Source organism: Gymnogyps californianus, chromosome 1 (assembly GCF_018139145.2).
Source record: "Gymnogyps californianus isolate 813 chromosome 1, ASM1813914v2, whole genome shotgun sequence".
NCBI classification, from domain to species: Eukaryota; Metazoa; Chordata; class Aves; order Accipitriformes; family Cathartidae; genus Gymnogyps; species Gymnogyps californianus.
Window position 1 is genome coordinate 58,036,942 of NC_059471.1, and position 14,871 is coordinate 58,051,812.

A 14,871-nucleotide genomic window follows, 5' to 3' on the forward strand; every position below is an offset into this window, starting at 1 on the left:
TCCACTCCCACAGCAAAGTTCAGAGAAACCTGTCTGCATTTCAACAGTGGAGAAATGTGCGAGGAGAAAACACAAGCCATTATTTCCTGCAATAGGAGAGTGGTCAATAATAAAGGAGAGAGATAAATCCACCATTTGATATTTCTGGCTAGGCAATCAGGAGGGGATGAATTCACTGTTGCCCCAAAGTGGATAAACTCTAATTCCTTATATTTATCCTTTCTAACTGTTTGATATGCTTAATTGGCTCCTATCACTGTTTGTAAGACAATATCCGTAGGGGCAAGATCAGCTATATTTGACTTATGATTTACATGTTTATAACCACATAGCCACTCTAGCTGTATTTGATTTAAAAATATAACCAGAGATTGTGTTTCTTTAGAGAAAGTTGGAACAATGCTCCCACCTTGCTCTCGCAGGTGGTATGAACGTCATTTTGTTCTTCCTTTTCCTACTCTCTGCTGCTTCTCCAGCGCAGACCTCCTCTTCCAAATCAGACACTGTTTTCCCGCATACTTATGCTTTTCCAGGGTGATCCTTTTACTGGAAGAGTTTTGTCTACCCTCTAGCGGGAATTTGAATTACAGCACCTGCAGAGCCGTGCTGCGGGAGTACGGGAGGCTGGAGCCCCTTGGGCACAGCCTGGAATTACTGCAGGACGGATCTTCATGGTGTTTCCAGCAAACATGATGCCCCATTCCTGTCCTTTTTCCCTCCCTCAGTGAGATTCAGGTTTGCATTTTGGGAAAAAGGATGGGGGCTATGTTTGCTAGGATTTTGTTCTGGTAGAGGGACAGATTTAGATTTTCACTGGTGTTTGTTGGCCAAATATTTAGCTCTGTTAAGTAAGTGTAACTGTATTAATCATGTTGAGTCAAAGTGAGGATGGAAATTTAGAAGATGTATGATAAATCTGCATCTTAGCTCCATTTGCCCTTCTGCTAGTAGAAGAAAAGTGCTGACATCAGTATCTGAAGGCACAACATGGGCCACTGGATCTGAATTAGGGTGTGCTGGGAAGGGGCCTGGCCCCAGCTCTGAGGTGTGTTAGCTGAATCCATGTGCTCTCCCAGCGTCAGCATACGTACGTGGCTGGCAGTGGTACCCTGTCCCTTGGGTGAAGGCAGCTTGCTAATTACAGAACCTATTTCTGACCTTTGCACCCCACGGAGAACAACTTCCTGACCTGTGGTGCAATGCACACATTTCAGCCTGAAAGGTTTCCCTATATGCTGCTGCTATTTCATGTTAACCTGCAAATTAACATATGCTTGATACAAACCTGTAAATGGGATGAATACAGCTGATCACTGGCTCTTGGCTGAGATCCCATGCAGTGGTAGCCAAACAACTTTGGTGATAAAGAGCTCGTCTCCCGAAACCTTCTCTGAAGGAAAACAGAAGTGCTCCTTCCACAGAGGCAGAGTACGATGTTGGGGATGAACCAGGGCCTGAGTAGCGCAGACACTGCTCTAACTCAACTTTTATTACTGAAGTGCCATGACTGAGCAATCAAGACTCCCTTGAAAATCTTACCCTAAGCCTAAAATGCACTTTGTAAAAGCCCTGGGCTGGGAACTGATCTCTTCCCTGCTTGGCTGCTAATTTGCTTTGTGACTGGAGGCAAGTCACTTAACTCTACTGTGCCTCAGTTTCATCACCTGTAAAACAGGGGCGATATATAAATATCTCAGAGCAGCTTACTAGCAGAAAGGTAAATGTGAGGAAACTCCTGTAGGCAGGTGCTGCTGCCTTCTCTATTAAGATAACTTCCCGTTGATAAAAAGCATCATGAAGTGAAGGGAAAAGGGAATTTTCAAAAAGATTTATTGCTTGAAATTGTTGCACAGTGCATTTGTATGCCACTGTCTGCTAGGTCTTCTTCATTATTGCTGAGGCCATAAGTGATTGGGCCAGCCTCGCTCGCTCAGTGGAAAATTGCCCCTTTGGGATCATTTGGGGCTGGAAATAAATCCACCCATAATGCTTCCCCGCTTTGTGCCAAGTCACCCCCTTTTTGCCCAGCTTAAAAGATCTGTAACAAGAGCAGAGCAGGAGTTTTTACCTTGGATGCCCCTTGAGGCACCCCCAGAGAAGGTGTTTTCTAGCCCTGTCAGCTGCAGGTCCAGGGCATCACTTTGCACGGCAGCTGGCACCATGAAAGTCCTTGAAAATTGGAGGAGAGATGTGAGAATATCACAGGGTGCTCTTGTGGTAATACCAAAATACCTTGTCACAGATCCATGACAAAATACCGATTCTGCCAGACACATGAGAATTGTCTTGAAAGTGCCCTGGGATGCAGCCAACTAGCTCACGCTGATCGGGGGCAAACAGGAACCACAAAGATTTTAGAGAACCATTAGAAGGGACAGAATGAATTTCCTAATAATTTTTCCAAAAAGCTGATGGGTCTTGAGCAACAGGCTGGATGTGGTGAAGGGAGAGGGAAGGACTGAGTAACCTGGTATCAGGTTTGCCAGCCTGGGTAGCAGGTAACGTGCTGGAAATACAACCATATTTAATGAAAACACGTGAAGGCAGATGTCTGCAGGAACTATACCATCTACCTTGCTTTATTAGGATTCAGTATGGCATTGTCTGTCTGTGCACAAAGTTGTGTTTCTTTCTTCTTCGCCTTATCTTCTTTCACTATTTTACAAAGTAAAAGGAAATCTATAAAGTAATTTGGAAAACACATCTTTCCCTTCTTTTGAAAAAACAGAAGCTCAGAACTTTGTTTTCCTTGTAAGAGTGGAGAGCATCACCAGTACTATAGCTTCCAAGTAACCACCTCTCTTTTGGTTTAGAAATCAGTGATATCATCCACTTTGGGGAGCAAAGAAACCGAGGAGAGATCTCAGAAGATAAAATACCTTTTAATTCAAATGCCTTTTAAGGTTCTAGCAATGATGAATCAAACATACTCTGCATTATACTTGCCTGCAGCAGCCCTGAAAAATCATGTTCCCTCTGTGTGTTTTAAAAAATCAGCATTTGAGCTTTAAATTTTGTTTTGGAAAGACACTTAGCTCAGTGTTTACCAACTTTACTTTTTCTCCTTCTGGGCCCCAAAGTACAGCTCTGACTAAAAGCAGGAATGTATTTTTTTCTCCTGCTTTAGGAGGCATCCAACTCACTCTGCTCTCCACCGCAGCACCCGGTAGGCTAGGACATCAAGTCAGCAAGACACCTTAGTCAAAAGTACTGCTATTTTCCAGTTGCTATTCAGAAAAAAGGCCTTGAAATACGTTTTCTCTAAGGTAAACCTTTTTTTCCCCTCCTAGACTTAATTGTGTGGCCTTTACATTGAAGTGGCATCAGCTGGCACCGTTGAATGCCTCTACTGTCACAAAATGTAAGGGAGCTTTAAGGGAACACACAAAGTATTTTCCTTTACATCTCTTCTCCTTTTCTGCTGGCAGGGAAAGGCAAATACAGTTTGGGGCTGGTAGGAGTTGAATAGCGATGTGTTCATTTGTTGTTTGCTGCTTTAAAGTTTAGGTTCACTCAACCTGCATTTTCAGAGTAGAAAAGATTGACAGATGGAAGCAGTCATTCGAAGTTTATTCTGCTCGCTTAGCCTTATCAGCAAAATGACTACATCTATCTGAGGTCTAAATGACTCAGTAGTGAGCCTGGCACTACCCTCCGCTTCATGTGGTGGATCGTTACCATACACTTACACTCTACAATTAATGCAGCAGCTTCCCAACTGCGCATACCATTACATCGGGACAAAATTGCACCTTGTCTCACATCAATATCCAACACAGACCTTGTAAGAGTAGACCGTTCTCAAGCTATTTTAGCCTTTCTCTCTACTAGCTGTTTACCAAGCTATTCATTTTGATGCTACATGCAGTCTGCTTCACACTCTCTTCTCAGGTGTTCAGTATGACAGAATGGCTTGAAAGGCAGCTAGAAACAGTTGGATTAGGACAGATTTTGTGAAATTTTTTTTTATGCAGAACATTACAGTCAGTATTTTTGCTTTCTGGGAGGTTTGAGTACGAGGAGGCCCTTTTGCTTTCACTTCTTATGGGAACACATGATTTGGGGAGAAAAGGAAAAAAATTGCTGATTGCCTTCCCGGACAACTAAGGGTAGAAAATAACTCTGCTGCAATCTGTGACAGTACGTGAGTCACTGTGAAGAATAAGGTTCAATATGTCTACAAAAGCAGTCAGCAATTCCAGAATTTCATCTTTAGTATCATCAGAGTTGACATTCCCCCGAGAGGTTTACCTTGCAAAGTTATTCTCTTGGTACCTCTGTGGTCCCAGGCAGAGAGCAGCTTGCTGGTATGTACTTGAGTTGACATGACTGTCTTCGCAGACAAACGTACTAGAGACTTTTGACAGAAGCCTGGTTACTGGAGCATAATTATGCTGTGAATTAGCCTGCAATAGTGTAGTAATTTATGTAGCTGTGTTGTCACACTGTGTACAGAGCTTGGAAAGTGTCTCCTGTTTACTGCAATTGAAGCACTTATCCTTGTTTCAGCAGTAAACTTAACAGCTGCTAAAAATAGAAGCTATCGAGATGTCACCCTTCCCAGTGAGCAAAAGGAATGAGTCACATGAGATAATGATCTCTCAGTCCTGCAGAGTACCTGAGCAGTCCTTGAATGCTTTAAAAATGCTTGCATTGAGGTTGAGCTTTTCTCCTTTTCCAGACCCAGCCATGCTACTGGAAGACGTACGTGACTGCCCTTCTGAGGTTCTTGCCCCACCAGCAAACTACAGCTCCCAGGAGCATTCCCTAATCTACTTCGGCACTTTAAAATCAGCTAGTTTAGCCCAAACTAAATGAAGAGAGGTGGTGGATGAGCAGGTGAGATAGGAAGAAGGCAACGAAACAACAGCTATGTTAAGGAAAGAGAGGAGGAGGAGGCAAAAAGGTAGCCCCTCTCCAAGTCACTGAAACTGTGGGACTGTCACTCTTGCTGGTAGAGGTGGAAAGCCTTGAACACTTCCATTTCACACTTTTTACCTTTAGCTGCTCCATTTTATATCGTATGTGTAGTTGTATTGAAGAGCTTCTGCTCGTGTGTGATAAGCTCAGCTTGGGCTTGAGAAGGAAGCGCTTCTGAGAACAAGAATTAAAAATGCTCTGAGAGGGGAAAAAAGATAATTTTTAATCCATTCCTTCAGATGTGTATGTGTAAGTCATAGACACGTCTTGTGCTTTCACTTATGTGGAAGAGGAAGAGAATTTGTGCAGTGCATTTGTACTTTTTGCCCATGTTGGAGAGCTGGGATGTCACAAATCTATGTCAGAAAAGATTTATTTAATGTGAATCATCTTGGGTATTTGTGTAACTTGCAGATTTGAATCAACCATGCGTATGTGAAACCAGGTAGCTTGACCATGATTGATCACCATGTCCTTACCAGGGCTTCATCACCTGTCCCGAGAGAAAGTCCTTTCTGATATCTGCCCTTGAGGGGTTTGACTACCATTTGGTTTTCTGACCAGTTCCTTCCCCTTGGGACGTTTCGCTGAGTGCTCTTACCATGCTCCTCTCATCTGTGTCTTCCCTGAAGTGCAGCCTCCAAGGCTGGACATGGTGCTCCAGCTGGGAGGGTAACAACGCTGCAAAGGGTGTAAGGGCTGCTACACAAATCTCGCACATTATATACTTATTTATACATCACAGCATTGCATCTGCCCTTTTTGCCACAGCAGACACTCAGCCCACTGAAACTGTCGGCTCCTGTCCAGCCTGTGATTCACAGTTACCGCAGATCATTCTCTGCCGAACTGCTAACTAAATAGGTTGGTTTTTTTTCTCCTTTTGTGTTTGCACAGTTCATTATTTCTACTTAAACATAGAACTTTGCACCTGTCACTGTCTAATAGTATCCTGTGTTTTTTCAGACCATAGTTGCAATTTGTCAACTTAATTTTTTCGTCTCAGCTTCATGTCATCTGCAAATATAATAACCAGACTTTATTTCATCATTCAATTTGTTAATGAAAACACTAAATATCCCTAAACCCAGGACAGACTGGTCAAATCCCCACTCACTGGCTCCCCCTACTCTGATACTAAATCACTAATATCTCCACTCTGAGCACAACTTTGTAACCAGCAAAAAGAGCTTCCTCCAGACTGTTTCCTTAGCTTACACACAAGAGTGTCATGTCAGACAGCGTCAAAACTTCTTCTGGAGTCAAGATATATGATCTCATCTTTTCCTTCATGTACGAGCCTGTTAATTTGTTGTAGTAGGAAATCAGAATGATCTGGGATTGTACATAGCTGATAGATCCATACTGGCTGGTACTCACCTGTATTCATCTTCTGTAGACTTATCATCTGATTGTCTGTTTCAGTATTTTTCTGAGATGGACATTAACGTGACTGTTAATTCCTTGTTCTTCCATTTTTTCCATATATCTATACACTTATATATATGTATATATATCTCCTTGTATATATTTATATCTCCCTGTATTCACCATGTACGTCCTCCTCTGGTACTCCTCTGATCCTCCCCTTGCCCAGCCCTGAGATTTCACCATTCAGTTCCTCAGTGCCCTATGCTGAAGTTCACCATGTCCACCTAATTTGAGAACATCTGATTTATCTAGGTGCTTTCTAAGTATGTAATTCAGTGGTTTCAGCAACCGTGACAATATCTGCTGCATTTCGCTCGGGCTATAATAAAGCACTACATCAGTGACAACACTGAAATCAGTGGAAGTTGTTCTCATGTCCAGACTAAGCTCTCCGTGTTTCTGTAATCAACCACAAAGCCCGGAGTGAGAGAACCCTGCGTTTTTGGAAACAGTCTGGTTGGGTGGTTTTAAATTTCACCTTCGAGGTGGCATACAATCTTTTCTTTTCAATCCTCTTTCTTTGGTTGCTAAGAGAGGTATATATAAACCTGCTCCCGAGACAGCTTTTTGACAAGTGCTCTCCTGCAGGGAGAGGGTGAAGCCAGCTGCAATTCTTGCTACCATATCAACACACCTGCCTTTGCAGGAGCTTACAGCACCAAAGCCATCCTGGGTTTGCTGGGATTTTCTTCAAGGGATTCCTTCATAACTTTAATGCGATTTCTGACTTGGTCATGTAATTGTTGATCCTGGGCTGCTGGATGTATTTGCTCCACTTACACCTTGAAAGAGAGAGCATGGCCTGCTGGAAGTTACCTCCAATCACAACATAAAGTAGTAGGTTGCCACATGTGTTGAGTGCAGCCAGTGGCCGAGAGATGGTACAGGTGGAGCGGATCTGCTTCTCCATATGACAGCTGACTGGACACAACTGTAATTCAACCCGAGGCACCCAAAAGACGTGGAAGGGGAGGAAGCACACGTAGAAGACCACCAAGAGGACAACAGTGAGTCTGCAAGCCTTCTGTTTGTAGCAAGCCCATGTGTGGGGCCCGGTAGCCAAGGTGCAAATAATGAGCACGTAGCACAGAGTCACTGTCAGCAAGGGCAACAAGGTGGCCAGGCCAGTCAGCAGCCAGTTATACCACCTGATTGTGCCCACGTTTTCAGAGCTAGTAATGTCGAGGCATAAGGATCTGTTTTGTGCCTCTTTTGAGGAGATCAAGAAGTTGACAGGGCTGCCAGCTGCCAGTGAGATCACCCAAACGGCTGCGCAAGCCACCGCTGTCCACCACTTCCTCTGGATGTGGAAGAACTTCATAGGGTGGACAATCACCACGTAGCGGAAGGTGCTGAAGCAGGTGAGGAAGAGGATGCTGCTGCACAAGTTGAAGTGGAAGCCGAAGTGGATGAACTTTCGCATGAATTCACCAAAGATCCAGTGCTCCCCGCTGGCATAGTAGTGTATCACGAAGGGAAGGCTGGTGAGGTAGAGCAGGTCTGTCAGTGCCAGGTTCAGCATGATTATGGTGCTGCTCTTCCAAGGCCTCATCTTGCAGCTGTAAACACAAATCGCAATGACGTTTCCTAGGAAGCCCACCAGAAAGATGATGCTATACATGATGGGGAGGTACAAAGTCTTCAGACTGACTTCCATATCAATGCAGTTGGGAAAATCACCTTCAGTGTCCTGCCAGGTGGTGGGGTTGGCTAAGTCGTCCTTTGTTGTGTTCGTGTTTTTTCCTGAGCACTTAAGGAAAGGAGAAATGTTTAGTGTTCACTGACAGATAAGACCTTCTTGTAGCCCGTTAAAAACAACTATAACCAGATCTTTCCTTGCAAGTTCCCATCCATGCCACTATTAAAGTGCCTTTATTGAATAAGGAAAGGCCTTGCTGCTTTGATGAGAACTGATCCTGATCTAGAGGCCTTTTATCATATCTATATAGAGATAGATGCAATTTTATTTTAAAATACATATTTTCAGGGAAGGGTCTGCACAGGCACAATGAAGCTGTAATATAAGGGATTCCTAGCCCCACAGTGTGTGATGTGTGTCCCCTGGTATATAACGTTCACTTTCTGCTCTCATTAGGGGTCAAGTGGAGCAGGACAGACTAGTCATGTTGTGCTACTGACCAAAAGTATAGAGAGGAATGTCCAGAACATAAGTGCTCCATAAAAGCTATTTGCAGCCTTGTTAATTAAGTGGAAAACAGGGTGGATGTTGAAATGTTTTCATATTCTTTTTGATGCTGGAGTTGGTTAACATTTTTCTCTGTGCTCCTTGGAAACAACTGATAGAGGAATATTTTGTAATTTTAGTTCATTAACAAGATTGATGTTGCAAAGAAATAGGTTATTTTTAGGCTTGTCATTAGCTGCTATGTAAATTTCTATCCCTGTAAAATTTTTAAATGGTGTTGTGCTTTGACATTAGTCTTAGATAGAAGTTTTGTGAAACATCAGAATAAATTCATCCAACTTTGCAAAGCAGCCATTTGCAAGATACAATATGGGGCTTGAGCAGGATTGAAGGGAAGTAAAGATAGCCTGGTATATAGTCTCTATAACAGAAAACACGGGGCCACTGAAGCACATGGCAAATAACTGCTAACATGGCATCCAGTAAGTGCATTTGTGTGAATGCCTTCTTTCTTTTAAAGTGGAGTAAATGTTTTGATGGAAAAAAATGAATAAATCTCTAGCGTAATTTTTTCCAGAGGAATGCAACTTCTTACAGGATGATGCCTGTCCTCAGATTACTGTAGCCTGGATCTGCTAAAATGGAACCTACTGAATCACTGCTTCTATTTCTTGTTCCACTCTGAATTTTCTTGATGTAGCTTCTACCCTCACTCACTGTGAGATCTCACAGAGACAGGTTGCAGGATTTGAATTCAAATTTGTGTAGAACATGTGGTTCGAACATATTTAAAACACTTTGAAAACTGAAGCTGGAGCTTGAGGAGATGCATGCCAAACACTGGCATTTGTTTTTAAAGAGCAAGACAGCTTCAAACCTCTTCTCATGGCTGGGGATGGTGCAGGGGATGGTTTGGATAAATCCAGTGGCTCTAATTCACTTAAGAAGTAATGCAGCAATACCATCATCCCCAAATAAACTGGAAGCCTCTGGTATGGCTAATAGTTAAGCAGGCTAATAGCAAAAGCACCATCCTGCAGTAGCAGACTGCGGTGTGCTGTCTGCTGCTGGAAGCACCAGGGCTGTGCACACCGTGGTGTTTACAGTGCACAGCTATTAAGTGAGCTGAAGGGCACAGCTAGGTGCTGCTCCCTGCATCACTTTCTTCGTGGTTTTGTAGGACTATTATTTTGTCAGCAGCTTTTTTTCCACCAACCAGCGTGCTGCTGCAGCAAACCTATAGGGGCTGGAGAGCAAATACCTACGATCGCCGAAGAGCGCGGCAGTGGCACTCAGCCGCTGCAGTCCCTACTGACAGCCACACGCTCTCAGGTGCTTTCAGAGCCATCCTCTTTGCTATCAGTGAGGTATCTGATAGGGCTGGATTCGGGTCGAGGAACTCCCTCACAGTTGGGCCACCCCCCAAGCCCTGCACTGCTTATGGAAATGCAAAATGGGGACAAGTACTGCAAGAAAAGCACATGGGTGTGGGCTCTCATTCTGAACGGCCCTAAGATTACATCCAACTTAACAGGTTACCACAGGGACCAAAGAAAGGAGACAGCAAGTCTTTGCTGTTGGCCTTACTATTTTGCTGTCTGAATTACAAATAGAATTTAGACAAAACTTAAATCTAATTAAGGAACAGTTTGTACTGTGGCAGATTTTATCACACTAAGTAATTGGCCATAATGGGACTTCTGCAGCCCAAGCTGAGGGCAAATGATATATGCTGTAGACACATAATGAACTTTAAATAAATTATCCAAGAGCAGAACTTGTAATAAAAGAGAACTAGATTATTGAAATAGAAACCCTCTTTCAGTCTTAACGGTGGAGTCACTGCTCTATTACATGGTATTCTTTACTGTAACCAATTGATTGGAGTCACTTTAAAAAATGTTGTGATTGCATGTCTTTAATTGCAGTCACGTATAAGGGAAACTTGTCTGCTCCTGCATTGTGATAATTTAATTAGAGCCTGCTGGAAATAAAAGCCAAATGGCTGCAGCCATGGCAAAGTAACCTAATGTCTGTAATTGGACTATATTTCACACAGATGTGTTGCTGAATAAATTAAATAGGATTTGGCTCGCAATGTTCGACTCTTCCACTGGCTCAGATTTGAGACACAAATGATATATTTAGGGATGAAGATGTGAGCCCTCCCTCCCTTGCCCTTTATAATTCAGGGAGGTATCTCCATGCAGAAAGAGTATGTGGATTTAACTTGAGTATTGGATGCGTCCCAGACAAGTTTAATTTGTTCCATGCTTCCATCATCCTGTAACCCTTTGCTCATCTCTCTCCACTTCGCCCTGCCTCTAAGTTCACACCTTTAAATCAAGATACGCTTTTTACCTGTAAATCCTTGGTGGTGTCTTCTCTCCTCTTCATATCTGGTTCCTTAAATACCCTACTCCAGCTGGCAGAGTTTGCTTTTAAATTCCACAGCCTTGTGCAGTGAGACTGTCTGTGAAAGCCGTAGCAACCCACCCAGGCTATCGGGCAGGTTGCGGGAATGCTCTGCCTCTGTTCCCAGGTCTCTGCCAGGCGAAGGCGATGTGGGCTCCATGGTGCTGAGCGAGAGCAGCTCTGACCCCTCTCGCCTACCTGCGGGCTAGCTGTCACGTCCCCAGTGGTGGGGCCGTGCTGGTGTCAGCTGTCCTCCCGTCTGGCCTCTGCTGCCTGCACGGGCTGTAGGGACCTGCCCTGTGTCACTTGCAAAATCGGTTGGGACTGCCTGTAACCTGTCCGGTTTGGCTGGAGTGGTTTGTTGTGGGCACTTCCAGCCCTCGGTGAGGGAGGCAGGCCAGCAGCATGCAGGCAGGGAGAAGCAGCACCACCACAGTGCCCGCTTGATGGAATATCTGCTCCTCGAGTCCTAGAGCGCAGTCCCACCTAGGAGAACCATGGGGGGAGAAGTAGGGGGAGAGCAGGGTTTCAAACTGGCAGGAGCTGCCCTGCGGAGGGCTTGGTGGATGCTGGGAGCTGAGATCAAGCCCTTGCCTCTCAAGGAGGGCAAAGGTACTCATGCTCTCCAAACTGGGAGCTTGGTGGGACCAGCTGCCCCTTCTGCAGGGAGGGACCCGGCTCTGAGAAGAGCAGGGATTGTGCAGCCGGGGCACAAGCAGGGTCGTGGCTGGGAGAGGTATCTAAGACCTTGTGCTTGTGAGGGCAACCTGGCTGGAGGAGGGCTTTACTGGAGAAAGGGATTGCATGACTCTGCCAGACAGCTATGCTGACATGCGTAATACGCTTTTGTGCTGGCATGACTTGTCCAGAGGTCAGAGGAATGAAGAAGCCTAGGAAGGAAGTCAAACTATGTGCTCCCTTTCCATATGGTTTGAAAAAATACCCAGCTTGCTGTGTGATCTGGAGCATTTTACAGTCCCCAAATATCCAGGCAATAAAGCAGAAGAAAGTCCAGCACTTCCTTGAATGTGATGGCCAACCCTCAAGAAGGGGCTAGCAGAAATACCCTCTCCTTTTGGAGAGGGAAGAAGGGCACAGGCACCTTCTGGGGTGCCCTACAACAGGGGTTTTACTTCCTTTGCACAGTGAACGGCCAGGAGCATCGGCCCAGGGTAATTATGGTGTGGAAGTTAAAGATTTTATGGGGTGACTTAGCTTTCCAGCGTGTGGTGCTAGCTGAGACTATGACGTTGCAGAGATCTATAGAGCCAGTATTTACATGTTTTGCTTGATCTTCTCTCCCTCTTCCTTTTCAGCAGGTTTTGACTCTTGGGCTAACTGTGCTCCATTGACTTTCACCTTGTTTCAAAGCAGTGATCCTTACACCAGTTTCAGGCTTCTCCCCCCCTCCTCCCCCCCCCCCAAAGAAAACACTTTCAAAAGCATAAGCATTCCAGATTTGATTTTAAATTAAATATTTGCAAACTTCTGTGATCAGGTAGGAAAGTTATTATCTTGAGAGGGAAATGTTTAGATGAGGCTGAAAAGAACTTGAATATTTTCCAACACTGAACTTAATTTCAGATCTCGTTTGAAGCTATTATTTACTTTCTCATGATGATAAGAGAGGTGAACATGGTGTTCCTCAGGGGTTGGTATTGGGACCGGCGTTGTTTAACATCTTTGTTGGCGACATGGGCAGTGGATTAAGTGCACCCTCAGCAAGTTTGCCGACGACACCAAGCTGTGTGGTGCGGTCGACAGGCTGGAGGGAAGGGATGCCATCCAGAGGGACCTTGACAGGCTTGAGAGGTGGGCCCGTGCGAACCTCATGAAGTTCAACAAGGCCAAGTGCAAGGTCCTGCACGTAGGTCAGGGCAATCCCAAGCACAAATACAGGCTGGGCGGAGAATGGATTGAGAGTAGCCCTGAGGAGAAGGACTTGGGGGTGTTGGTTGACAAGAAACTCAACATGACCCAGCAATATGCGTTTGCAGCCCAGAAAGCCAACCATATCCTGGGCTGCATCAAAAGAAGCGTGACCAGCAGATTGAGGGAGGTGATTCTCCCCCTCTACTCCACTCTCATAAGACCCCACCTGGAGTACTGCGTTCAGGTCTGGGGCCCCCAGCTTAAGAAGGACATGGACCTGTTGGAGCGAGTCCAGAGGAGGGCCACAAAGATGGTCAGGGGGCTGGAACACCTCTTCTATGAAGACAGGCTGAGAGAGTTGGGGTTGTTCAGCCTGGAGAAGAGAAGGCTCTGAGGAGACCTTATAGCAGCCTTCGGGTACGTAAAGGGGGCCTACAAGAAAGCTGGAGAGGGACTTTTTACAAGGGCATGTAGTGATAGGACAAGGGGCAATGGCTTTAAACTGAAAGAGGGTAGATTTAGATTAGATGTAAGGAAGAAGTTCTTCACTGTGAGGGTGGTGAGGCACTGGAACAGGTTGCCCAGCGAAGTTGTGGATGCCCCCTCCCTGGAAGTGTTCAAGGCCAGGCTGGATGGGGCTTTGAGCAACCTGGTCTAGTGGAAGGTGTCTCTGCCCATGACAAGGGGGTTGGAACCAGATGATCTTTAAGGTCCCTTCCAACCCAAACCATTCTATGATCCTATGATTCTATGAACCTGGAAACACAAGCAATTATGTACTGCATAATGTAATGGTGAATGAGGCTCAAATTATTTAGTAAATATAACTTTTAAAATGATTGCATAACTGTCCTGTTTCTTTACCTGATGCTTTCAGTATTTGCCATCTTCACGTGAATGACTTTCAGCTTACTGATAGTACATAATCTGTTCTCCTTAACTCTTTCTAGTGTAAGTTTGGCCACATCAACCTTGAACGTGAACGTTACTTTTGGACTCCTAAATACAAATATTCAGAAATAATCTGACAGATGTCAACATATCCCTGAGTAACAGTTGATATGAGCCACCATTGTTTATAGAAAGAGTTGAAACCACTTTTTACTGTGTGACTAGCTACCAGATAATAGTAATTTCAGTACTCTGCATCATGGAAACTGTACATTCTGCAAAGGGCAAAACCACCCTTTGCAAAAGGCATATGGGGAGTCATGGAGAGACCAGGTGCGTGAAGCTGTATGTTCTCAGGAATCCCAGTTTCTCCATACTGTCCTGGTTTCTGCTGGGATAGAGTTAACTTTCTTCCTAGTAGCTGGTACAGTGTTATGTTTTGGATTTAGTATGAGAATAACATTGATAACACACTGATTTTTTTAGTTGTTGCTAAGCAGTGTTTATACTAAGTCAAGGATTGTTCAGCTTCTCATGCCCAGCCAGCAAGAAGGCTGAAGGGACACAAGAATTTGGGAGGGGACACCGCCAGGACAGCTGACCCAAACTGGCCAAAGGGATATTCCATACCATATGACGTCATGCCCAGTATATAAACTGGGGGAGCTGGCCGGGAGGTGCAGATCGCTGCTCAGGAACTAACTGGGCATTGGTCGGCAAGTGGTGAGCAATTGCATTGTGCATCATTTGATTTGTATATTCTAATTCTTTTAGTATTATTATTGTCATTTCTTTATTATTATTATTATTATTATTATTATCTTTATTATTATTTTCTTCCTTTCTGTCCAGTTAAACTGTCTTTATCTCAACCCACGAGTTTTACTTTTTTTCGATTCTCTCCCCCATCCCAGTGGGTGGGGGGAGTGAGCAAGCAGCTGCGTGGTGCTTCATTGCCAGCTGGGGTTAAACCACGACAGTCCTTTTTGGCACCCAATGTGGGGCTCGACGGGTTGAGATAACGACAAATCTGACTGGAACACGTTAGAACAAATTTGTTATAAGCATTCATTATATCAGTTCAATAGTTGCTGGTCACAATGTTGATGTATTTGCTCTCAAAGTTGGTGCACTTGTTCTTAAAGGTGCGTTATGTAATACCTTACTTGCAGTATATGATCCCTGTCGTGCTGTTT

The 14,871-nt window shown here is 44.6% G+C and overlaps 1 protein-coding gene across 1 annotated transcript; it reads right to left on the reverse strand.

Moving 5' to 3' along the window:
- Positions 1–7,054: 7,054 nt before the first annotated feature.
- LOC127019950 (2-oxoglutarate receptor 1-like) lies at positions 7,055–10,894 on the reverse strand. Its single transcript, XM_050902688.1, has 2 exons — positions 10,859–10,894; positions 7,055–8,101 (listed from the first exon to the last, which is right to left on the reverse strand). Exons 1-2 carry the CDS (start codon positions 10,892–10,894, stop codon positions 7,055–7,057), a joined length of 1,083 nt encoding a protein of 360 aa, XP_050758645.1.
- Positions 10,895–14,871: the final 3,977 nt, after the last annotated feature.